Genomic DNA, 27,169 nt, shown 5'->3' with positions numbered 1-27,169 from the left:
ACTTCTTCTCAATAACGAAGAGGCCCAGGGACTTAATATTGGGCCTGTAGCATGCTGGGGTAAAGCGCTACCAAGTTTGTTCAAATACATGACCTTTACCTACATTAAGGTCACATGGGTCAAATAGGCTTCAATCTTCAAATGACTTTTTAAATAACCAAGAGGGCCAGGGACTTGATATTAAGCTTGTAGCATGCTTTGTTGAAGGGCTAGCTACCAAGTTTTTTCAAATGAATGACCTTGACCTACATGGTCACAGGGGTGAAATCAGCTTAAATCTGTAAACAATAATTTTGCGATAGCCAAGAGTCTCCGAAATCTGATATTAGGCCAATAGAATGGGCGCATGAAGGACTAGAAAATTTATTGATATGGATAAACCTAGCTTACTATGATATTTGAATAAAGAGGTAATCAGCATAGTATCTGTAGAAATGACCTCAATCAACTTCAAAGTTGCTGTAGAGCCAGGTGAGCGATACAGGCCCATTGGGCCTCTTGTCTTGCAATCTATTATGAATAGATAAAATATGTTAGAAGAATGGAAGAGTGTCTTACCAGGGATCCTGCGAGTGTTACTACTTGCATGTCCATTCACCTGGGCAGGTATCGCAAGAGTGATATATACATGTACAGGTAAATGTTGAACAGGTGGCGGGAAATGAAGAATGGGGAGTTTTAGCCAATTGCACGCTCACATGCTCACGATATATGTATTGCTACACCTACCGGTGACCCCATGACCTGAATGTATTATATATACCCAGGTTACACATGTAATACACCTTTTACTTCAATCCCAGATCACTTCATCTTTTTTTTGTAGAGATATGAGTGGAGATGATGCCAGTATTCCAAAAGTCCCTGCAGCAAATGTCAAGTCTTCAAGATATATCCTAGAAGGATATGATCTGTATGTTCTGTTGATTCATGATCAAAGACAGCAGGTTAAATATATATCGTGTGATGCAGAAGACATGGAAGAAAAGTCAAAAAGTAGGATAAACAATGATTTGGAGCGGCTAAAAGAAATTTTGAAAGAAAAATTTAAACCTGAAATCAAAGAAATTGGTGTAAATGATCAGATGATGATTCCGTGCTTTGAAAAAGAACTACAAAATGTTTGTAAGTATTTCAGATTTATTTTACTGTATAATAGGAATCTTGATTACACAGGGGCGTGGGTGTACTATATAATATAGACAGGAGCCGTGTGTATACTGTATAATATAGACAGGGGCCATGTGTATACTGTATAATATAGACAGGGGCCGTGTGTATACTGTATAATATAGACAGGGGCCATGTGTATACTGTATAATATAGACGGGGCCGTGTGTATACTGTATAATATAGACAGGGGCCGTGTGTATACTGTATAATATAGACAGGGGCCGAGTGTATACTGTATAATATAGACAGGGGCCATGTGTATACTGTATAATATAGACGGGGCCGTGTGTATACTGTATATTATAGACAGGGGCCGTGTGAATACTATATAATATAGACGGGGCCGTGTGTATACTGTATAATATAGATAGGGGCCGTGTGTATACTGTATAATATAGACAGGGGCCGTGGGTATACTGTATAATATAGAAAGGGGCCGTGTGTATACTGTATAATATAGACAGGGGCTGTATGTAACCTGTATAATATAGACAGGGGCCGTGGGTATACTGTATAATATAGACAGGGGCTGTATGTATAATGTATAATATAGACAGGGGCTGTATGTAAACTGTATAATATAGACAGGGGCCGTGTGTATACTGTATAACATAGACAGGGGCTGTATGTATACTGTATAATATAGACAGGGGCTGTATGTTTACTGTATATTATAGACAGGGGTCGTGGGTATACTGTATAATATAGACAGGGGCCGTGTGTATACTGTATAATATAGACAGGGGCTGTATGTATACTGTATAATATAGACAGGGGCTGTATGTATAATGTATATTATAGACAGGGGCCGTGGGTATACTGTATATTATTGACAGGGGCCGTGTGTATACTGTATAATATAGACATGAGCCGTGTGTATACTGTATAATATAGACAGGGGCCGTGTGTATACTGTATAATATAGACAGGGGCTGTATATATACTGTATAATATAGACAGGGGCTATAGGTATACTGTATAATATAGACAGGGGCCATGTGTATACTGTATAATATAGACAGGGGCCGTGGGTATACTGTATAATATAGACAGGGGCTGTATGTATACTGTATATTATAGACAGGGGCCGTGTGTATACTGTATATTATAGACAGGGGCCGTGGGTATACTGTATAATAAAGACAGGGGCTGTATGTATACTTAATATTATAGACAGGGGCCGTGTGTATACTGTATAATATAGAGGGGCCGTTTGTATACTGTATAATATAGACAGGGGCCGTGGGAATACTGTATAATATAGAAACGGGCCGTGTGTATACTGTATAATATAGACCGCGGCTGTATATGTATACTGTATATTATAGACAGGGGCCGTGTGTATACTGTATCATATAGACAGGGGCCGTATGTATACTGTATAATATAGACAGGGGCTGTATGTATACTGTATATTATAGACAGGGGCCTTATGTATACTGTATAATATAGACAGGGGCCGTGTGTTTACTGTATAATATAGACAGGGGCCGTGGGTATACTGTATAATATAGACAGGGGCTGTATGTATACTGTATATTATAGACAGGGCCGTTGGTATACTGTATGATATAGACAGGGGCTGTACATATACTGTATAATATAGACAGGGGCCGTGTGTATACTGTATAACATAGACAGGGGCTGTGTTTGTACTGTATTATATAGACACCAGCTTTTGGATTTTATATTTCTAACTGGTATTTTTTTAAATCAACAAATTAACCGCCAAATAAACGCTAGTTACATGCAGCTTATCTAGTTAGGAGGGGAACATGTCCTACCAGTCAGTTTATCTGTTTACAGCTCGTGTTAATATATGTAGTCTTTATCTAATGACCGCTGAATTCAGCTTTATAAAATGCAAGACATTTCTATTTTAACATCGATATACAGAAATAAAACCAAAATATACTAGAATAGATAACGTGTCATCAAGCATGGCAACAAGGTCACATTATCCCGGTATAGCTCGTATCATTTAAGTATTGTATATTGTACATGTAGCTGATCTAGTGATATGGTTACATTATCCAACTATAGCTCATTTCATTTAAGTATTATGTACATGTAGCTGATCTAGTGAGGGTAACATTATTCTGCTATAGCTCATTTCATTTAAGCATTATATATATTTAATTCAGATACTAACAGATGCTAAGTTGTGACTTCCATCATATAAAGGGAAACGACAGGTAACATGTCGTCAAGATCAGTTATAGGTCTACAAGTTTGCATAACAAATCAAAATGATAAGAAAATGTACAAAGCGAAGTCAGTGGCGAATAAAATCAGAATAAATTGTAAGAAACATTTTTCCTGTCGAGAACCTAATTGTGGCCTTTGACAAATTATTTCTTCTAATTAAGAGAAATGTATGTATATACGAGAACAAAAGAAAATAATTAGAAACACATTTTTAGTTTAATGAGAAAACTTTGTCTGTTTTGAAGCTGGAGCCATTAGCACCTGTCCCAATGTTGGAGCGTTCCTCTGTGTATTTCTCGGATTTGGTGGGTCCGAGTATGTTTATCTTGGACGTGAAAAAGAAGAAAAAATTCAGAAAATGGAATTTGCTGCTGTGGTGAAACACTTCAATGGAGAAAATTGTAAATCTTTGGCAACGAAACCAAAAATGTTCTTTGTTCAGGCAAGTAGGTCCTATAGTGCAGGTACATGTATATTGATATGAAATCTTACCTTTTCTCTTATTTCCAGCAACTTTGTCTTCCCACTTCTCCCCTGACCTACCTTACTTTTTTCCTTTAGTTGAGCGTTCATCCCAGTGTGGAAGGCTTCGTGCTCTGTCCGTAGGTCGAGTCAATACCAGATTCTATAATAATGATACTTGCTACAACTGCTTGTTCGCTCAGCATTTTTGGGAGTGGGATGACTGGTTCCCCCGTTGTCAGTACAATGTGACCTAGCTTGGGAATGGGACGACTGGTTCCCCCGTTGTCAGTATAATATGACCGAATTGAATGACCTGTTGGATGTCTTCGGCAGGATGCTTCAGTGAGATAGCACTTCAAAATCGGAATCAGTTCCACGCTATCACAAGGAGAAGAGACTCCACAGCCTCCCAAAACACACACATTCACCACGCGCATGTATACTTCTCGCACTGAATTGATCATATCTAATGTATTATCAAGAATTCTACCATGTTTGCTATAATTTTTAATTGCAAAATATCCTCGTCCTCGTTGTATATCCTGCAATAATACACGAATCATCGTTAATTATTTCTTAAGTAAGTCAATCACAAATACAGACATTTCAGTAGCTATATGCCCATCGAGGAACAGACCTTTACGTTCTTCAACGCCAAGGCTTCCACTAGACTTTAAACAGTATGCATTTGATTCTCAAAATAAGATTTGAAGTTTGGGACAAAAGGGACAAGTCTATTTCAATTTGTTTTGACCTTTCAGATTTCTAAAAAAAAACAGAAGTTTGACAGTTGTATGTTATGTAATCATCATATACAATATTTATTATCATATTGGTTAAGGTGTGACGCCCCGTAACGCTCTCGACATTAATCGCAGCCAGAAACATGATGTGTACGTGTTGCAGGCAGGTCTAGTGTTTGTCAATCATCACTACGCGCTACCGGGGAATATCTTGCGTTTTTTATCCATAAACTATCATTATTTTCTAATGAACCAATCCTATGAGCTGATACTCCACTATGGATGTTTTGTCTCGTGGCCATGTGCTTAGCTTTTCAACAAATGAGACGTTCTGTGACAGCGCGCCAATGTAAATAGATGGAAGGCATTATGCCTTTTTTTACGTAGCCATGAAGATCAACGGTTTGCCGGCACGTGGATTTAATATCGCGGACACAGAAAACGTGAGAATTAAGAAACAAAATGTCACGTTAAAAAAAGTAAAATTCCTTCGAAACATACGCTGAAGACTGCACGTGTTACGGCCTTGTGTTTAAGATTAAGAGTTAATTGGATTGAAAGATATTATTGTAAATTATATATAGATTGACGAATTCAATGTTTGTTAACAAAATAACACATTTACCACATTCTGCCTCACCAGAGACCTATATACAGGTCTCTGGCCTCACGTAGTAAATCCCCGTGTCTTTGTTTCCCGTTTACGTATTTCAGCGTTCAAATGTACCAACTAAACAAAACATCGCTTGTATCAATGCCATATAGCATCATATGTCACATAACTGTAAACAAATAAGTAAAATCCTTTTTTAAGCAGCTAAAATCATTTATTTCAAAAACATCCTCTATTTGTGTGGCGGATTATTTGGAATCAATGTCCTTGATAAGGGAGTGAACCTCTACAACAATATAAATCCAAAACACATACAGTCAGAACATTTAAGGGACATAACTCTTACAGAAAATAATCACCGTTAGATAAGATCGATATTTACGCTGGAAATAAACAGCGGCACACTTATGTATTATAACAATAAATTACCAGATACAATCATAAACCTGTCCTGTAGGTAGGACGAAAAATTGTACTAGCTGACCCCTAGGGTCAAAAAACGAATAACAAATACAGATTTAAAAAATCCAATTTCTCAAAATAACAAGTGAAATGGATGACCAGAAACTCAAAATCCTGAATTAAGTTGTCCTTTGTAGTTTGTTGTGTATCCATCCATAAGTGAAATCTTACTGGCAGTATCTTGCTCTTTGAGTTTTTTTTATGTTGACTCCTTATGTGGGGGTCCTTTAATGTTGACCCCTTATGTGGGCCCCTGATGTCAGCTGCTAATATTGGCTCCTTTATAATAACAGCCCCTTTTAATAACCCCTGATATTAGCCCGATTTCGACCCCTTATGTTGATTCCTTAGATCGACTCTTTTGTCGGCTTCTTCTCTTCAGTTGAAGACTAAATGAGCTGATTGTTGCCCAGTGTCAGGATTAGTAGGATCCTTGTGGTCCTAATAGTTGTGTTTGGTCAGGTTTGAGATTCATTAGGAAAAGAAAAAAGGCAACTGGTGGCTGTCTTAACTAGCCATTTGGTGGCCATTGTTAAAGTCAGAGCTGTCACTGGTTCGTTGAGTATGGTATACACTATATAAGTGTAACAGAGCGCAGGATCAATTAAATTTAAATCACTGCCTCCGCTAGGGATCGAACCCTGGACCCTGGCTTACTAGTCTTACGCTCAACCGATCGAGCTAAAGAGAAGATCTCTCTAGCCGAGTGGTATATTGCGGCTAGTATTTACCAGGGTAACATATCCCCCTCCAGGAAAGAACTCGTCCTCGAGTTTCCAGGGGTAACAGCGATGCTTTCGCAAGCAGCGATGAGTATCATTTCCGAGTCCCTACATGAGCGCCAATGTAACAGAGCGCAGGATCAATTAAATTTAAATCACTGCCTCCGCTAGGGATCGAACCCGGGACCCCTGGCTTACTAGTCTATTGCGGCTAGTATTTACCAGGGTTACATAAGCTTTGTACCAGTGTAGTCCACAAAGTTCTGGTTGGGCTGTCTTGTGGTACTCTAAATGGAACAGATTTTAGATCTAATAATCAAATAGGAAAACAAAACACAATTTCCTGAATGACTATAAATTAATTTAGATAAAAATTTGGGCAGGAGCATTGGAGATTTAATGTTGTATAAATGGAGGGTGTAGCTCCCTTGGGGCTGGAGGGGGGGGGGGGGGGGGGGGGGGGGTAAGAGAAATTGAGGTAAATTCTTTAAATTACTACTAGTCCTGAATGACTGAATAGATTTTGATGAAATTTTGACTGGAGCATTTTTGGACTATTGTTGTATAAACAGGGTGTTTGGTTCCCTTGGGACTTGGTGGGCGGGGCCTAATAGGGAGAATTGAGGCATATCATTTAAATTGCTACTTTTCCTGAATGGCTATATGCATTTTGATGAAATTTGGCCTAGAGCATTATTTGGCAAATGAGACCTAATGCTGTACAAACACCAGGCTGGATGGGCACGGTCCAATATGGGAAATTGAGGTAAACCCTTTAAATCTTTTGAACCATTATTGAGAAAGGCAGTTCAAAATGTAGGGAAATATTTGTAATATATCAATATGAGAGTGTTTTGCCATGATTACTGAAATATCCAGGTGAGCAATGGAGGCTGTCAGGTCTCTTGTGTTATGACATGACAAAGTAAAAATTCTTCAGAATTAAACAAGGAGTCAACTGAACAAAGGTCAATATCATTGGGTCAGAGGTCAGGGTCATTGGGTCAAAGGTCAATGTCAACTTTTGTATCTTTTCACTGATGAACATTTTGTCAAGCAATGATGGTCAGGATTAAAAAAAGAGTCAACTGACCAAAGGTCAAGGTCAAATTTTGTATCATTCCATTGGTGAACATTTTGTGATGACATTAGGAAGCAAGGTTGGTCAAAATGTAACAAGGAGTAAACATGCCAAAGATCCAGGTCACATGGTCAAAGTTCTAATGTTCCCTTCTAATGAACATTTTGTTATGACAATACGAAGCAAAGTTGGTTAGAATGAAATGAAGAGTCAACTGACTTAATGTTAAGATCACTAGGTGAAAGGTCAAGGCCAAATTTGGTATCTTTTCACTGATGAACTGAGCTATCACAGCCCCTCATTGGATTAAAGGTCAAGGTCATTTAGGTCCAAAATTCAAAGACAAAGTGGATCTCTGACTATTACCCTGGCACTTGATGAGGGACATTTTGAAATAAAACAACTCAAAACTAACAAATGAAGATTTCACCAGTATTTACATTTCTGTTAGCCCAGCAAATATGGAGGTGGAAGGAAACAAGAGTCATATCATAGTAAATGTTAAATGTTTATTTTCCTTCTGTGTAATCATTTTCAAAGTCAAAATCACAAATGTCAACTTCAGCTATATGGGCAGATATGTTTTTGATGATTATGGGGGATATATTGCTACAAGACAGATCCCTTACTGACCTGTCAGTGTTCTAGTTATGATATACCAGTGACATATGTCAACTCTTTATTCATTTCACTGTTTAACTTAAAACCCTTAAATGAGATGTTTCTGACAAAGTCATTAAAAGGTTTTTAAGTCGGTGTTGAAACTACATTTTGTGTGTGGATTTCCCACAAAATAGTTATAGAAAGGAGTAATGAAAACTATCTCACAAAGGTAGGTCACCAACAAAGGTAATAAATAGTTTACCAATCAGGTCATCAAAGTAGGTAATAAAAGTAGGTCATCAAAATAGGTCATCAAAGTAGGTCATCAAAGAAAGTCATCAAAGTAGGTAATCAAAATAGGTCATTAAAGTAGGTCATCAAAGAAAGTCATCAAAGTAGGTCATCAAAGAAAGTCATCAAAGTAGGTCATCAAAGAAAGTCATCAAAGTAGGTCATCAAAGAAAGTCATCAAAGTAAGTCTTTAAAGTAGGTCACCAACCAAGGTAATAAATAGTTTACCAATTAGGTCATCAAAGTAAGTTATCAAAGAGGATACTAAAATCAGGCCATGTATTACGTGATATCGAAATTTCTAAATCAGGAAATCATGTTTTTCTAGGCTGAGACAACCAGTCCTGCATTACCAAGAAGTGGACAACGAAGTGGTAGAGAAGAAGAGGATGGGTTGATCAGGATTCCCATACAAGCAGATATTTTTGTCTATTTTTCCTCAGCACTTGCAGGTAAGTGTAAGGGTCAAGAATATTTTTAGGACTTCTATGACTAAGAATTATTAGATATGTCTAATCCTTTGTCTTTCCTCTTTTTTGTCTATAAACAATAGACAATTTAATTGTCTTCTTAATATAACAGGTAATAATTGTCAAGGCACCATGGCTAATGGTCAACCTAAATTGGTGCAAAATTGTGAATTACAGACACCCCCTTCCCCAACTCCCAGGGATCTTAGGGGTGGGGCAAAAAGAGGGATATTCATTTATTAGGTCATCTGACCCGAAGGGTCAGGATGACCTTTAGTCGTTGTGCTTGCTCCGTCATCGTGCGCCATGCACCATCCACCATGCGTAAACTTTTCAGGTTTCAAAATCCAAGATGGCCACCATGGCATGAGGCATGAGGATGTTAAGAAAGGGGAGTCAACAAAATGTTGTAATTTTTCGGCCTCGTAGAAACTTTGACATGGCAGCCACAGCAGCCATTTTGTAACATGATTGCGTAAGCATGGTTTTCCTGAACATCACATTTCAAACTTCTTCTCAAATTCCATTGTGGGACTCAGCACTAACTTACCTGAAATGACCCTGAGATGGTCAGGACCAAGTGTTTCTGGTTAGTCCAAAATCCAAAATGGCCGCCATGGCCAACATTGCCACTATACTTGCTCCTGAGTATGTATACTTTAATAGTACAAGGGACTTTAGAGTCAGATGACCGTTAGGGCCCTTGGGCCTCTTGTTAGATTTTGGTTTGTATGTCAGTCCATCTATCACACTTTGTTTCTGTGCAATAAATGAAAAAAAATGTAAATGGATTTTCTTAAAACTTGGTAACAAGGTTAAATGTCTTAAGGGCATGGTTAAGTTTGATTGCAAGTTTTGCCTGACTATATTTAACAGAGTTATAGTCCTTTGATTTATGAAAAACATTGTTATATGCTGTTAAATAACTCTCCCCAATATTTTCTGAAAGTCTTCAAACTTCCTGATAGAGTTTGGTAATGGCAGATGAGAAGAGACGTCTTGCAATGGTGTTATATGTCAGGAAAGGGCGGAATATAAATTCCACAAATTTGCTTGTTTGAGCATCATTTGTTGGATTGCTAGTGAAAATAATGCAAACTTGGTCAGAATTATCAGTATGTGATGGCAGTTTGATGGTTATGCAAATGTTGGCCCTGACTGAACCCCAGGGGCTGATGAACGGGGCCGAAATGGGTCAAGTTGTTTAAATATATTAGAAGTCAGATGATCATTTAAGGGCCAATGAGCCTCTTGTTTAAATTCATTTATTCAGCTTTAGAGTCATTTCCCTGAAAAACTTGATGTGCATTTTTTCACATAATCATCATAGATCCTATGACATAATATTTGCACTATAGAATCTTGTACACTAAGATGTACACCTGATTATATTTTATGCTTGGCTGACAGAGCAAAAACATATGTCATGGGAAATGTATTATAAACAGGAATATGACATTGCATTGGAAGTATGTTATAAACAGGAATATGACATTACATTGGAAGTATGTTATAAACAGGAATATGACATTACATTGGAAATGTGTTATAAGCAGGAATATGACATTACATTGGAAGTATGTTATAAACAGGAATATGACATTACATTGGAAGTATGTTATAAGCAGGAATATGACATTACATGGGAACTGTGTTTTAAGCAGGAATATGACATTACATGGGAACTGTGCTATAAACAGGAATATGGCATTACATGGGAACTGTGTTATAAACAGGAATATGACATTACATTGGAAATATGTTATAAACAGGAATATAACATTACATGGGAACTGTGTTATAAACAGGAATATGACATTACATGGGAACTGTGTTATAAGCAGGAATATGACATTACATTGGAAATATGTTATAAACAGGAATATGACATTACATGGGAACTGTGTTATAAGCAGGAATATGACATTACATTGGAAATATGTTATAAACAGGAATATGACATTACATGGGAACTGTGTTATAAACAGGAATATGACATTACATTGGAAATATGTTATAAACAGGAATATGACATTAAATGGGAACTGTGTTATAAACAGGAATATGACATTACATGGGAACTGTGTTATAAGCAGGAATATGACATTACATGGGAACTGTGTTATAAGCAGAAATATGACATTACATGGGAACTGTGTTATAAGCAGGAATATGACATTACATTGGAAATATGTTATAAGCAGGAATATGACATTACATGGTAAATGTGTTATAAACAGGAATATGACATTACATGGGAACTGTGTTATAAACAGGAATATGACATTACATTGGAAATATGTTATAAACAGGAATATGACATTACATGGGAAATGTGTCATAAACAGGAATATGACATTACATTGGAAATATGTTATAAGCAGGAATATGACATTACATGGTAAATGTGTTATAAACAGGAATATGACATTACATGGGAACTGTGTTATAAACAGGAATATGACATTACATTGGAAATATGTTATAAACAGGAATATGACATTAAATGGGAACTGTGATATAAACAGGAATATGACATTACATTGGAAATATGTTATAAACAGGAATATGACATTTAATGGGAACTGTGTTATAAACAGGAATATGACATTACATGGGAACTGTGTTATAAGCAGGAATATGACATTACATGGGAACTGTGTTATAAGCAGGAATATGACATTACATTGGAAATATGTTATAAGCAGGAATATGACATTACATGGTAAATGTGTTATAAACAGGAATATGACATTACATGGGAACTGTGTTATAAACAGGAATATGACATTACATTGGAAATATGTTATAAACAGGAATATGACATTACATGGGAAATGTGTCATAAACAGGAATATGACATTACATGGAAAATTTACTGTACACAAAAATGTGATATGAAATGAGTTAAGTAATCTGACCTAAGGGTCAAGATAATCTATAGTGCTTTGTCATTGAGCTCTGTGTGCAAACTATCTCTTTCAAAAAGCTGCTCAAAACTAGATTAGAACCAAATTTGGTGTGAAACGTCATTGGTGAAGGGCAATCAGAATAGATGTAAATGAGGTTGGTTCAATGCCTAGGGACAGAATGGTTGGGTAATAAGCCATTTCAACCAGATATCACTGACAGATGGGCAATAACATTTACTTAATTAAGTAAGGTTTGTTTGTGACCCAGGCCAGTGCTAAATAGAAAATATGTTATTAAGAGAAACATGACATTAAATAGGAAATGTGTTATCAAGAGAAACATGTCATTATATGGGAAATGTGTTACTAAGAGAAACATGTTATCAAATTATAGAAATTTACAGAAATACGTGATCTCACCTGTTTGTTTCACTAACATTTGTATACTTTACTAAACAATAATGTGTACAACTGGAATTCATAGTGTTGTTAAAATTAATTGCAGGAGAATTTTGGAATGAAGTTCCGGTGACTGACACAGATAAGGACAATGTGATGTCCAGGTTTGTGAGGTTGTTGTGTTGTGAACTAAAAGAATTAAAACCTAGTTCCAGTATCGAGATACAAAAGATGGTGATCAGAATCAATTTACAGATCCAAGAGGCAAAATTTATATGCAAACCACCTGAAGGTGTAGATCTTTTACCACTTGTGACAAGTCAGCTGACAAAAGATCTTTTTCTGGCTGATTTCATGGAAAACCCAAAAGCGAATGTATAAGACTCTTACATAGGTTAGCATGCTTTCAAATAACTGCAGGATCCATATAAGAAATGATCACTGTATTGTAGGTGAGCGATTCGGGCCCATTAGGCCCTTGTAATGATTAGTTAATTGTGATCTCTTAATACTTTGTAAAAATCACTGCAAAATTAGAAATACCAAATGTACTTACAATCAACCAAGGCAGCTTAATGTATACAAATATTATCTCCTCAATGTGAAAAGAAAAAAAGTGTTGTTAACTCTTCAATCAGTTAATTTTTGTACGATTTTATCATTATCCTATATAACTATGTACAATGATGATTTTGTTCAATTTTATTGTTAACTTTTACAACTTTGTACATTTAATCATTATCCGATATACCTAAATATGTACAATGATGATTTTGTACAATTTTGTAAGATTTTTAGGTCACCTGTGACCATCAAGTGACCTTTATAACTATGTACAATGATGATTTTGTTCAATTTTATTGTTAACTTTTACAACTTTGTACATTTAATCATTATCCGATATACCTAAATATGTACAATGATGATTTTGTACAATTTTGTATGATTTTTAGGTCACCTGTGACCATCAAGTGACCTTTTCCAACTGCCTTTTGTCTGTCATCCATCCATAAACATTTTACATTTTCAACTTCTTCTCCAAAACCACTGAACCAAATTCAATGAAATTTAGCAGGGAACTTCCATGGCCAAAGGTCAACCAAAATTGAGGGCGGGACCAAAAGGGGTTGAATTGACTAAAATTTCAAAAATCTTCTTCTCAACTCCCAGATATGGTAGAATCAAATACTCTTCACAGATAGAAAGGTCTAAAGGTCCTTTACCAAAATTGTAAATTTCATGACCTCGGGTCTCACATTTCCCCCTGGGGAGGGGGTAAATTTTACTACTGTTTATATACGATAAATCACAATTTTGAGCATAATTTGTTCCAATTGCCATTAGAAATAATATAAACTTGGTTAGAATTATCAGTATGGGATGCCTGTTGTAAACGACATGTATATTGGTACTGGCTGACAACCAGGGGCTTATTGGCGGGGCCAAAAAGGGTCAAATTAACTGAAATGTCAAGAAACTTCTTAAGATGTAAATAGGGTAGAATAAAATACTCTTCATAGATGGAAGGGTCTTAGGGTGCTTTACAAAAATTGTGAATTTAATGACCTGGGGTCTCACGTTTGCCCCTGGAGAGGGGTGTAAACTAAACTATAGTTTATAGAGGGAAATCAAATTTTTGACTATCATTTGTTTGATTTCTATTGTTAACATTATCAGCATTGGATGACAGATTGATGGTATGCACATGTTGGCCCTGACTGACCCGTTGGGCTGATGGGTGGTGCCAAAAAGGGTCAATTAAATTAAAACTCATATGACAGTTAAGGCCAATGGGCCTCTTGTATTGTTATAACTTTTACAACTTTGTACAATTTTTTCATTATCCTATCACTAATACAACGATGATTTTGTACGATTTTATCAGTATTCTATAGAACTATGTACTGTATAATAATCATTTCTTCAATATAAAAGTTGCTCAATTGTTAATAAAGTTTACTAAGAACCATGATTGAGTTGAGATTTTTTTAATCAGATAAAATTTGCAATAATATGATATTTTGCTTTGAAATCGGTCTTTCCATGACTTGTCCAAAAATAAAGGGGCTCTAGGGATCACAGCACTGGTCCTGCGTTACATGTACATGAGGGCTATAAAGTCTTTTCTGATGTTTGACCTTGTTTGACCTAATGAACTTGTAAGGTCACCAAGTTCAAAATAAAACTCCTGAATAGTCAAGTGGCTAAGAGATCTTCCCGAACACTTCCTGAGAAAAAACAACAAAATCTATATATACAGAACATTAAGTGAAGTTACCTTCCCCCTATACGACATTATATACAGAACATTAAGTTAAGTTACCTCCCCTCTATACGACATTATATACAGAACATTAAGTTAAGTTACCTTCCCCCTATACGACCTTATATATACAGAACATTAAGTGAAGTTACCTTCCCCCTATAGGACCTTATATACAGAACATTAAGTGAAGTTACCTTCCCCCTATAGGACCTTATATACACAGAACATTAAGTGAAGTTACCTTCCCCCTATACGACATTATATACAGAACATTAAGTTAAGTTACCTCCCCTCTATACGACATTATATACAGAACATTAAGTTAAGTTACCTTCCCCCTATACGACCTTATATACAGAACATTAAGTGAAGTTACCTTCCCCCTATACGACCTTATATACACAGGACATTAAGTGAAGTCACCCTCCCCCTATACGACCTTATATACACAGAACATTAAGTGAAGTTACCTTCCCTCTATACGACCTTATATACAGAACATTAAGTGAAGTTACCTTCCCTCTATACGACCTTATATATACAGAACATTAAGTTAAGTTACCTTCCCTCTATACGACCTTATATACACAGAACATTAAGTGAAGTTACCTTCCCTCTATACGACCTTATATACAGAACATTAAGTGAAGTTACCTTCCCCCTATACGACCTTATATACAGAACATTAAGTGAAGTTACCTTCCCCCTATACGGCATTATATATACAGAACATTAAGTGAAGTTACCTTCCCTCTATACGACCTTATATATACAGAACATTAAGTGAAGTTACCTTCCCTCTATACGACCTTATATACAGAACATTAAGTGAAGTTACCTTCCCTCTATAAGACCTTATATATACAGAACATTAAGTGAAGTCACCCTCCCCCTATACGACCTTATATACACAGAACATTAAGTGAAGTTACCTTCCCCCTATAACACCTTATATACACAGAACATTAAGTGAAGTCACCTTCCCCCTATACGGCATTATATATACAGAACATTAAGTGAAGTTACCTTCCCCCTATACGACCTTATATATACAGAACATTAAGTGAAGTTACCCCCCCCCCCCCCCCCCCCCCCCCCCCCCCCATACGACCTTATATACAGAACATTAAGTGAAGTTACCTTCCCTCTATACGACCACCTTATATACAGAACATTAAGTGAAGTTACCTCCCCCTATACGACCTTATATACAGAACATTAAGTGAAGTTACCTCCCCCTATACGACCTTATATATACAGAACATTAAGTGAAGTTACCTTCCCCCTATACGACCTTATATATACAGAACATTAAGTGAAGTTACCTCCCCCCTATACGACCTTATATACACAGAACATTAAGTGAAGTTACCTTCCCCCTATACGACCTTATATACAGAACATTAAGTTAAGTTACCTTCCCTCTATACGATACAGAACATTAATTAAAGTTACCTTCCCCCTATAGGAACTTATATACAGAACATTAAGTGAAGTTACCTTCCCCCTATACGACCTTATATATACAGAACATTAAGTGAAGTTACCTCCCCTCTATAACACCTTATATACAGAACATTAAGTGAAGTTACCTTCCCTCTATATAGCCTTATATACAGAACATTAAGTGACGTTACCTCCCCCTATACGACCTTATATACGGAACATTAGGTGAAGTTACCTTCCCCCTATACGACCTTATATATACAGAACATTAAGTGAAGTTACCTTCCCCCTATACGACCTTATATACAGAACATTAAGTGAAGTTACCTTCCCCCTATACGACCTTATATATACAGAACATTAAGTGAAGTTACCTTCCCCCTATACTATACGGAACATTAAGTGAAGTTACCTTCCCCCTATACGACCTTATATACAGAACATTAAGTGAAGTTACCTTCCCCCTATACGACCTTATATATACAGAACATTAAGTGAAGTTACCTTCCCCCATACGACCTTATATATACAGAACATTAAGTGAAGTTACCTCCCCTCTATAACACCTTATATACAGAACATTAAGTGAAGTTACCTTCCCTCTATATAGCCTTATATACAGAACATTAAGTGAAGTTACCTCCCCCTATACGACCTTATATACGGAACATTAGGTGAAGTTACCTTCCCCCTATACGACCTTATATATACAGAACATTAAGTGAAGTTACCTTCCCCCTATACGACCTTATATACAGAACATTAAGTGAAGTTACCTTCCCCCTATACGACCTTATATATACAGAACATTAAGTGAAGTTACCTTCCCCCTATACGACCTTATATACACAGAACATTAAGTGAAGTTACCTTCCCTCTATATAGCCTTTTATACAGAACATTAAGTGAATTTACCTTCCCTTTTTACGACATATACCCCCCTACCCCTACCCAGAGACTTTAGTATATATAGGTCTCTGCCCTACCCTACCCAAACGAAAACTGACCCCACGTGCCCTAGTAAGTTCGATACCGTTTTTGTGAGATGACCTGCCACTCAATAAAGACAATTTGTCTACTTAGTCTTTCCTGTGAAGCTCTTAATAGGGTTCTTACAGTCATTTTCAACCGTTCTCAACCTATGGGAAAGACGCCTGGTATAGGTTGTTAATTCTTTATTTATTTAATGAGGATCACAAAGTCAGCACTAGGGCTACGAGATGCTCTCCTCAACTCATAAAACAATACAGTATGTACAAGACGTAATTTTGTGTGCGATGACAAAGAAGTGGACAGATGGATTCGAAATATGAAGGACCCATATTTTAAGGGTTATCATCGGAAAGAGCAACTGAAAATGATAAGATAAAATATCTTGTACACATTAATTTGTTAACAATTTATATATATTAAAACGTATTCAATAATAATCACAAAATACTTTTAATGTAAGTTTCAAATATGTATAAATATATGTTGTAATCTAGTGCTTGGTTGCTGAATATTGTATAATGTATTAATATTGTTTTTTTTATCTGAGTGTATGAATATTGATTTATTTAATTCAAAAAGTTAAGTAAATCTTAAGTGCATTTCTAAACGAACAAAAAGCAGATATATAGCTTATGATAACATACATATCAATTCTGACACATTCGCTTCAGAAATGCCGGAAATGCAGAACGTGTCCGCTTTAATGTTAGAATCTACAAAAAATTGATTGGGCATGCGCAAGGCGGCCATTTTAAAGTAATACACTTGACAAGATTTCGGAACAGATTTTGGAAGGTTCATCATGGCTTCTGAAACTGACGACTGGGAGCTTAGCAAGGAGAATGTACAACCACTTCGACAGGGCAGAAATATATCGCGCTTGACGGCTGCTTTGCAGCCAGAAACAGATCTACGACAGCAAAAACAGTGAGCTTCTGTTTAGTGTTTACAAAACAAGAAATGATCAATTGTCCGCCAAAATGTAGTCATTTAAGGGTGATCCCGATTCCGTGTTTATTTGCATATTTGTGTCATATTCAGTAATGTTTCTCTTTGGTCAAGGCTATTGTTCAAAGTGGAAAAGTGCCAAAAATTGAACCATAATTCCCATCCCTTAGTTTGCCTGACAAAACGTAAATAAATAATTTTTTAAACCCATTGGAATGTCGAACTGTTCACCTCGTTTCGGACAACGTTGTCAAATTCCAAATGCCATGTTTTGCGCCCAAGTTAACCTAAATAAAAGAAAAATGATACACCAATAATTTTTTAAGCTTAATTTCTCTTCACAATATAATGTTTAATGTTTTAAAGATACGAATATTTAAAGAAGTTATATAGGCATAGTCTAGCGCTTTGCATTCACCCTATTTATTACGTCATATTTTACTGGGGTACTTTTTACAACACTGACAACGCTCCAAAATTCTCCCAACATGCATGGCTACCAGATTGCTGAACACTCTATAAATACTGATTTACCATACTATTAAAGCATGACTGCAGAACACTCTATAAATACTGATTTACCATACTATTAAAGCACGACTGCAATATATAATTAGGGTTTGCCTTACCAAATGTAGTCCTTGTTCTGTTTGCAAAGGGAGTAGCCCTCTGATTTTGTAATGGTAACTTTGTCCTATAATGGTTCCGAGTTGTTTCGCCTTTAATTAAATCCTGTTCGCCTAAGTTGTTTTGCCCTAAAACTAAAATTTTGGAGCGAAACCTTGTTTGGTACTTTCCTTTTAGTAGCTTTAAGTTACCAATAACCTTCATTTCGTCAAGTTTTTGCTTAAATGTTTTAGCTAGGCCTAATTGTAGCTGTATATATATATATATTATATATAAGGGTCAAAGAAGTAATATGAACAGTATAATCCAAATAACACTGGATCCTCACATAAATGTATGGAGGATACGAATTACTTGTAATGATTATATGGGGCAAAGAAGTAATTCAAACAGTGTAAACAATAAGGTTTGTTAAATTTTCGAGGCAATCCGCCCCTTTATCAAAACACAAAAAATCACAAATACAATCACATAATATATATAAGAAGTACTGGAAATACAATAAAATACAATAAGAATGTTTTAGTAACTGGAGAAACCACAATGAACCCTTCGGCAAACGTGGGCCAAAGGCGGATACTAGCGTGACTGCATCATGTTCAAACACTAGAACGCTATGCGACCAACGGCAGAGTTTTGATAAAGGGGCGGATTGCCTCGAAAATTTAACAAACCTTATTGTTTACACTGTTTGAATTACTTCTTTGCCCCATATATTATATATAACATATATTTCTCTCGGTACAACTACGACAGGAAATTCAAATCTATATATTCGGATCACCAACACATAGTGTATATGATACATTGTGCTAATAAATAGATATATAGCTTAGACAACTTTTTGACTCTTGCACTGACCGGGCCTTGAACTCACGATCTACGGCACCCAATCGCCTAGCCAGAAATATCTGCAGCCTATACCGCTGCGCCACACTTCCACAATGATCATGTCAGGGTATCGGGCCGACCATCACTGCGCCATTGAAACATTCTTTTTTAAGAATGCCGATGTGGCGCAGCGGTATAGGCTGCGGATATTTCTGGCTAGGCGATTGGGTGCCGTAGATTGTGAGTTCAAGGCCCGGTCAGGGCACGAGTCAAAAAGTTGTCTTCCTTCGTCATTTGTGTTTCTAAGCTATATATTATATATAACATAGTAACACAAATGATGAAGGAAGACAGCTTTTTGACTCGTGCCCTGACCAGGCCTCGAACTCACGACCTACGGCACCCAATCGCCATTACATTGCAATAGCTCTGTTCCGGGTTAGTGGAAACTCTTGTGTGGAGGAAGAAAACGGTCCCCATAGAAACAAAAATCTAGGCATGTAAACTTCCGGTTTGAGCCGACTTCCTTACCGTTTACACCGCTTTCAACTTTCGTGTTACAAAATATCGTCTCTAATGGATTTCGACGGATTCCAGGTGCCGGATTTGAAGGGATATTTACAAGAGAGAGGTATTTCATGCTGTTTATATCGCAAGAACGATTTGGTTAGATTGTGTTCGCTAGCGAAGGAGTTAGACTTAGAGGTTGTTGCCTGTGATGATTATCATGATATGGACGTCTTGAGACGAACCGTCGACGGGATTGTGTTAGATGACGTCGGTCAGGTACAGTGGATATCAGATCTTACATCTATCCCTACCGTGGAGTATTGTGACATTCTGATTTATTTCATGAAAGTTTGTGGTTGGTCTGAAACAAGGTTGAAGAATTATAAAAGTGACAGTGGCTACAAGTTGTATCTTGATCATCACATCAGTGAAGTGTGTCTCGGTGCCATTCCAAACAGTGGGTCGTACATGTATGTGAAGGCCTCCTGTATTCCAGAGACTAGACAAAGTGCTACACCATATTCTACATGGCTCCTTATAAAGCAGGACGGACATGTGAAATCTGGTGGTTGTACATGTGTTGCGTAAGTACATTTTAAATAGAGTCAAATAAGTGAGCATGTAACCAAGTTACATTTATATTGTAGCTCACAGCCATTACCGCAGTATAGTAATGGCAAAATAGTATAGTTGTTCAATTAAAACAAGGATTTGTGTATGATATACAAATAATTGATTAATATATGCAAGAACTTAAATACAAGAGGAAATTGATCAACATACATCAGTATGAACAATGTATTTATGTACCATTCTACGTTGATAGTTTTATTTCCAGTTAATTGAAATTAAATGTTTTTATATATTTGTTTTTTCAGTGATGATGGTACATGTAAGCATTGTGTGGCTTTGCTGTTTGCCATGTCAGCATTCTGCGAACGACATCAAGACAGGAGCACTGAGGTTGGTACAGATGTTGCTTGTGTGTGGGACAAACCCAAGAAAACAACTACACCGTTGGAGATTGAGGACATGGATATCCGTGTAAACAAGGTAACACCCAAGCCCAAGTCTGCTAGTGCTGAAAACTACAATCCCACAGTAAGGTCAGAGTGTTTGTCAAAAAGACAGGTGGAGAAAGAGATCTTCACTTTGTGTAAGGGGAGTAACAGTGTACTTTTACAAGCTTTGGATCCACCAAGTGATGATGATGACAGTTTAGATGATGAAACTTTCCCACCTACATTGCTGGAAATTGCAGAAACTCTGAAAGGTAATGGTGATGATGTAAATGCCTTAGCCTCAAAAGTTAATTCAGCACACTCTGGTGCAGAAACTGTGAACAGGATTGAAGAAATGACCAGGGGTCAAGCTGATAATCCTGATTGGTTCGCTTATAGGACAGGACGTGTGACAGCCTCCATATTTTCCTCAGTGATGCACTTTAGATTTAATGAAAACTATGATAACTATATTGTGAAGAAAATCATGTGTCCCCAACCACCAGCTATGTTCTCGAGGTCAAGTGGTCCAGATGTTCTCAAGTTTGGCAAGGATCATGAACCTATTGCACGGTCGTTGTACACAACACAGTATGCCACTAGCCACAAGACGTCATCAGTCAGAGAGTGTGGTTTGTTTATTGATGCTGAACATCCATTCATGGGTGCCTCACCCGATGGTGTTGTGTGCTGTAAGTGTTGTGGGAAAGGATTATTAGAGGTGAAATGTTCATATTCATTTAGAGATTCAACGCCTCAAACTGTATGTGATGATCCCCACTACCACTTGTACAGTGATGATGCAAATATCATCCATTTGAAAACTGATTCCCCTTGGTACATTCAGATTCAGGGACAGATGGGAGTGTGTAAGATCAACTGGTGTGACTTTGTATTTTACACAAAGAAAGGGTTTTCTGTGGAAAGGATCTATTTTGACCCAGCTGTTTATGAACAAATCATTGAAAAATCTGAAAGATTTTGGAACAAGTATGTTGCAAGGGCATTGTTGCAATAGTGATTAAAAACTAGTAAGAAAGTGACTAAGATCCATAATGAGAGGGAAATGTACATGTAGGATATTATTTGCTACTGATCAATGTCTTAGAAAATTTATATTGATATTTTAATGTTACTTGCAGTAACCTACATCAAAATTATCTGGTCATGGTATTCACATTGTGTTTAATGAAATTTATCTTAATGGATCAAAAGCTTATTAAAGCATGTACTTGTATAATGCTGTGCAGCAGAATGAAGCAAACAAAATGACTAGAAAAATTCATTTTAAATATTCACATCATATTTTACTGTTCATCTTCAAATCATCAATTGCAATTATAAGTTGTTGATTCAAAACCATCCAATCAATAAATTGCTTCTTGCCATGTCAATTTTGAAGTATTTTTATAGCTTGATATCCATAAAACATCTAAAAGTTTTAATACTGGCTTAATCTGCTCATAATATTGGTTTCAGCAGAATGTTTTCTTGTCTAAGATTAAATGTCCAGATATATAAATCATAAAATTCAAGTAACAAAAATGTCAATTTGTATTATAAATGATGACACCTGTATAATACAATGAATTATATGTAGTTGCTAAATTAAATGGTGTAATATGAAATTGATGCAGTAGTAGTTCTGGTACAGACTGACTGATGGTAAACTTGTTATACTCATTTTTTCACTAAAGGTCGCTGCAGATTACAAAGGAAAGAACACACTTTCAACATCTGGTTGGCAACTGGCTTACAACTTAAGGGCATAGTGTTTGACAAACTGTGAAAATTTTTCAGTCGTTCAATCGCTCTCTCCACATGAATTCGAAGTTTGGCTATATTTCGTGTTTTCTTAATTTCACTAGCATTGAGACGTTTGCCTTTACCCCAAGAACATTTTCGAGTAAAAGGTGGGATATTCAAAGTAGCATGATGTTCCAATAATAAATCCCTTATCAAAAAACCCCTGTCTGCCATAACTTCATCTCCAGGTTTGATGTTATCTAAAAATCCACTTTCTCTTGTTATGTATTTGTCAGATGTGTTACCACTCCATAGATTTGACTCAAAATTAATACAGCCAGATGGAGTAATGCTGATCAGAGCTTTGAAAGTGTTCCTTTGTTTGTAAGAACTATATGTTAAGCTTTGTGCTGATGGTGATCTTGGTTTTTCAATAAAAAATTCTGTACAATCAATGATACATGTTGTCTTTGGAAAAAGTAATTTGAAACATCTTGGCATAAACTTTTTCACTTGTTTATATGAAGGCCACTTCAATAATGGAGTGAAAATGACAAACATAAAGTTAATCCAAGTGATGTATGTTTGGGAGACTCTGCTTTTCGAGATTCCAAAAATATCAGCTAAAAAAAAGGTCAGCAATGCCAGACGGAGCTTTACTAAAGTCAAAATGAACTCCTCAAACCGAGAAAGCTTCCTTTTTGGGCCACTCTTTTGCTTCTGGGGATTCTCTTGGTAGCTGGGCATCTCTTTAGTAGCTCCTTGACCACACCAGTACTTCAGAGTTGGAGAAGATCTATTTAGTATTCCTATATCACATACAAAATCACAACTTAGAAGATATAAAAAATAAAATCAAATGATAATCAAACCCTCCAGACCAACAATATAATACTAAGTTGTTTAATAACTCATACATTGTTGGAAGTTTCTGTGAGATTCAATCATTCCTTTGAATGCTACGCATAGTATCACTAGTATTTGCTCCTTTAAATGGTGTGAAACTGAATTTCTTTTAACCTTGACACCAGACTTAGATGCTTTGATGGATACATGTCTTGTTAAGGCCTAGATTAGACATAAGAATATTAATGCTTGAATATATTATGATGTCTTGGTCAGCAGAAACTCATGCTTAGTAAAACTAATGCATTGATGAGTATACAAAGTAGTTTGTAAGAATGTATTAAGTTCACTATTTTTTTTAATATACATGCAACTATTTCATAAATATACTTAAAATAAGGATCCAATGACTAGCATACAATGCTATTTACCCATATATTAATTATCAAAATATCCATGTGCATTATGGGGATCAGTGTAATTTAAGTTACAATTTCAATATTTACAAGATTGACTGAATAAATACAAATTAATTTACTAACCAAACAGTCCAAAAAGCAAATCCTTTGATGGTATGCCTGTATATTGCATTACACTTTCATCTGTTCTGGTCACCTTATCAACAAATAAATCCCTCAAAAGGGTATCCTTATTTGCCAATTTCTGTTCCAGGTCTTCAAGTTTCTGTGAAGTGTCTTGTATGTCGAACATTGACAAGTCTGTTTGGACAGCAGCATCTCTGGATGTGTGACTGTCTGATATAAGTGTTTGTCTCACCGAGTAGCGGTGGTCATCTGATATATCTACAATAATACAAAATAAATGCCCTTTATAATGACATATAATAACACTTTAATAAATAATGATGAAATATGATATAAATGAAGTCATTAACACAAATAATGATAAAAAAAGGTATAAATGAAGTCATTAACACTGAGTACATAAATTGTTTATATAAACATGACACATCTGAACATTTTTGAAAAAAATATTAAGAACTAGGTGGGGATATCTTGAATCTTGGGTGCAATGGCCTTGCCAGTAAAAATATGTATGAGGTTTACATGGCCATGTTGCTGGTTTTAACCATACTGAAATTATAACAGAACCCACTATAATAACTAACCTTTAGATATGAAGCATGAATGATCATCAGATAAATCCACTGCATCTGTTTCTACCTCAACAGTACAGACAAATGGAGGAGAAAACACTGTATCAATTTCACTTGGACAGTCAATTTCTTCATAGGATGGATCAGATTCTAGTTCCTTTGAAAATAAACAAATGGATTTTTAATTATTATTTTTGTTAATATGGCAAGTAGTTTTTTATTACTTTTAACTGATAGTAACTAGATAGATCAATAGTTGTATCATATTTCCATTCACTGAATGCTTTGAATTGAAGTCAACAAGCCATATAAAGTAACAACAAGTAAATGGTACTTCAGAAAAAAGTTTTGCAGTGAATTACGTGTATATGCTGTAAGAGTATCATTATTACTTCTTCTTGCACAAGATAGTGATGTACATTCTGATTCTGATAAACATGTATGCAGTGTACATGTATGGCAGATGTAAACTATATATTAATTTATTTGTATCTACAATGTAAAGCAATGGGAGTTACAAAATTGTAAATACTAACCTCTGCAGCCTGTCGTTTTGTAATGGAAGAAGTATTCCTCTCTGATTTGGGTCTTCCATAATTGTTTCTACCAAAGAGTGTAGGGACTGGATGGTCATCAGTTGGTTTACCGTCAATGAAATGGAGCGAGCAAACACGGTGGTGTTGTTTTGCTTCATAGTCCTTTCTCATGATTTGGTCAAGCCATCGTTTTCGCAGTTTGGGCTTCTTTTCACCGCTCGGAAAGGGGAAAAACTGAACATTTTGCATAAAACCATATCTACCTATTTTCCTTCCGTCTGAATTACATTCGGGTACAGCGCACCAATGCTTGTTCGACGGCATACTATATGTAGCAGACGATATTCTGTACGTTGCTACAGACGCCGGAAGTAGGCATGCCTAGATTTTTAATGAAATCACGTGACTTCCGGCGTGCTTAAAGTCGGAACCGATTAGATCCGGACGCAACCCGGAACAGAGCTATTGAAAAGAAAGGAAAGTTTGATTTGTTTAATAACTGTTTAATAATTTATACAAAAAATATATACCACCTGATGAAAAAAAAAATATGAAAAATTAGGGCAAAACAACCTGAGGCAAACAGAATTTTGCCTGAAACGACCCGTTACCTCCTATAACAGAGTTTGTGTTGAAGCAGTCCCCATAGCCTTTCCAAGCATAGAAATGGAAAGAACCTCTCTAAGTTTTTTTCTGAAAGTCCATTCAAAGTATACAGAAGTGTAAGAGGAGTGGGAAAAGGCATGACCAGACCAAGGTTCGACCTTGTCTTCTGACCACTACTAGCATATAAGGATTTAATAAATTGATTTTTTTTTTCATTTTCATGGCCACTATATTAATATCAGTAGCTATCTACATATCCCGTGGTGCGCGTTAGCTGTTTTTGATTCCGGTCATGGCATTTGTCCTAATGATATGTTTGTAGAGTCATGCTGGATCTTGGTAAAATCGAGAAGATTTAAAAAAAAAAAATGCTTTCACTACTTTCACTATTGCATTGACTATTACATTTTGTAAGTCTATCTTAACTAGAATCCATACTCCTTAAAAAAATACATCATCTCGTGTCACAGTGTGTTCTCAGAAACAGACAATTTTGGTATCAGAATCCCTGAGTGAGGTAGACTTTGAGAAAATGTTTTTGCTTCCCCAAAATGGAGATTTCAATTTGTTTGATTCCTTTGATGGAGATATCTGTTGGACATATACAATTTGTATTTATAAACCCTTTGTGTTTCTGAAAAATGGTGAGATTTGACTTCTGAAATTCTTTTATGTAAAAATTCAAATGAAAGTCAGGGGGGGGGGGTTCGTCATGGCCTGGGTATGTTTTAAAAATTCTCATGAATATGGTAAATTGTTATCATTTTGAAAGTAGCACCCTAAAATAAATAGCTCTTTGAAAAACTTTTACTATTGATTGAGGCCCATAAAAAAAATCCCTATAAACAATTCTATTCACAGAGAATTTGAAGCAGAGTTGAGAATATATAGCAGTGATGACCCTTTAGATGTGTGGCACAGGTAAGTAGCTCTTTATCAATTAAATCAAAATATGATCTTTAATCTCACAGGTAGGTAAAGTTGTTTTTCAATTAAATCAAAATATTATCCTTAGTCTCGCAGGTAAGTAGAGTTCTTTAAATATAATAAATCAAAATAGGATCTTTAATCTCAGAGGTTGAAATATTCTTCACTCTCTTGCTTGAACATAACTCTTCACTTTCACAAATAAATTAGATCAGTTTTCACTCAAGTGTTTTTGTACATTGAATTAATTTTAGAATATATACATAGTTATAGCTATCTGCTATGGTGTCATATAGGCAGGTTTAATTTGGTATGTTATAATGTCTGAATTTTTGTCTGAAGTCAATTGCAAACTGGTTATATATCTGGAACTCTGAAAACTGAAAGGCTGTGCATAACTTGAAATACCTGTTGGTAAACATTCAATTCCTACAGTAAAATTCTATGTAAAATATACTTTGTTAAATCAAATACTTTTGTTCTCAAGATATCTCTTTTTTTTTCATGACCCCATTGATTTTGTATAGATTTTTATCTTTCTTATTATATCACTTGTGTATACATGACTATCTCTCATGGAAGCAATAAACATTTCTATATAAACTATAATCTGTTTTTTTTTAAAAA

The 27,169-nt window shown here is 36.0% G+C and overlaps 3 protein-coding genes across 3 annotated transcripts; 2 read left to right on the top strand and 1 right to left on the bottom strand.

Moving 5' to 3' along the window:
- The first annotated feature begins 483 nt into the window (after positions 1–483).
- Positions 484–14,112, top strand: LOC117344515 (caspase-3-like). The gene is made up of 4 exons (XM_033907275.1): positions 484–1,125; positions 3,627–3,823; positions 8,690–8,813; positions 12,249–14,112. Exons 1-4 carry the CDS (start codon positions 831–833, stop codon positions 12,521–12,523), a joined length of 891 nt encoding a protein of 296 aa, XP_033763166.1. The 5' UTR covers positions 484–830; the 3' UTR covers positions 12,524–14,112.
- Positions 14,113–19,957: 5,845 nt separating this feature from the next.
- On the top strand, positions 19,958–21,974 carry LOC117344514. The gene is made up of 2 exons (XM_033907274.1): positions 19,958–20,347; positions 20,642–21,974. Exons 1-2 carry the CDS (start codon positions 19,986–19,988, stop codon positions 21,780–21,782), a joined length of 1,503 nt encoding a protein of 500 aa, XP_033763165.1. The 5' UTR covers positions 19,958–19,985; the 3' UTR covers positions 21,783–21,974.
- Positions 21,975–22,112: 138 nt separating this feature from the next.
- On the bottom strand, positions 22,113–25,471 carry LOC117344512. The gene is made up of 4 exons (XM_033907273.1): positions 25,010–25,471; positions 24,486–24,630; positions 23,899–24,159; positions 22,113–23,319 (listed from the first exon to the last, which is right to left on the bottom strand). Exons 1-4 carry the CDS (start codon positions 25,331–25,333, stop codon positions 22,445–22,447), a joined length of 1,605 nt encoding a protein of 534 aa, XP_033763164.1. The 5' UTR covers positions 25,334–25,471; the 3' UTR covers positions 22,113–22,444.
- Between the last annotated feature and the right edge of the window lie 1,698 nt (positions 25,472–27,169).

Source organism: Pecten maximus, chromosome 16 (assembly GCF_902652985.1).
Source record: "Pecten maximus chromosome 16, xPecMax1.1, whole genome shotgun sequence".
NCBI lineage: Eukaryota > Metazoa > Mollusca > Bivalvia > Pectinida > Pectinidae > Pecten > Pecten maximus.
Note: the sequence above shows the minus strand (reverse complement) of the source record. Positions and strands in the feature narration are given on the sequence as shown.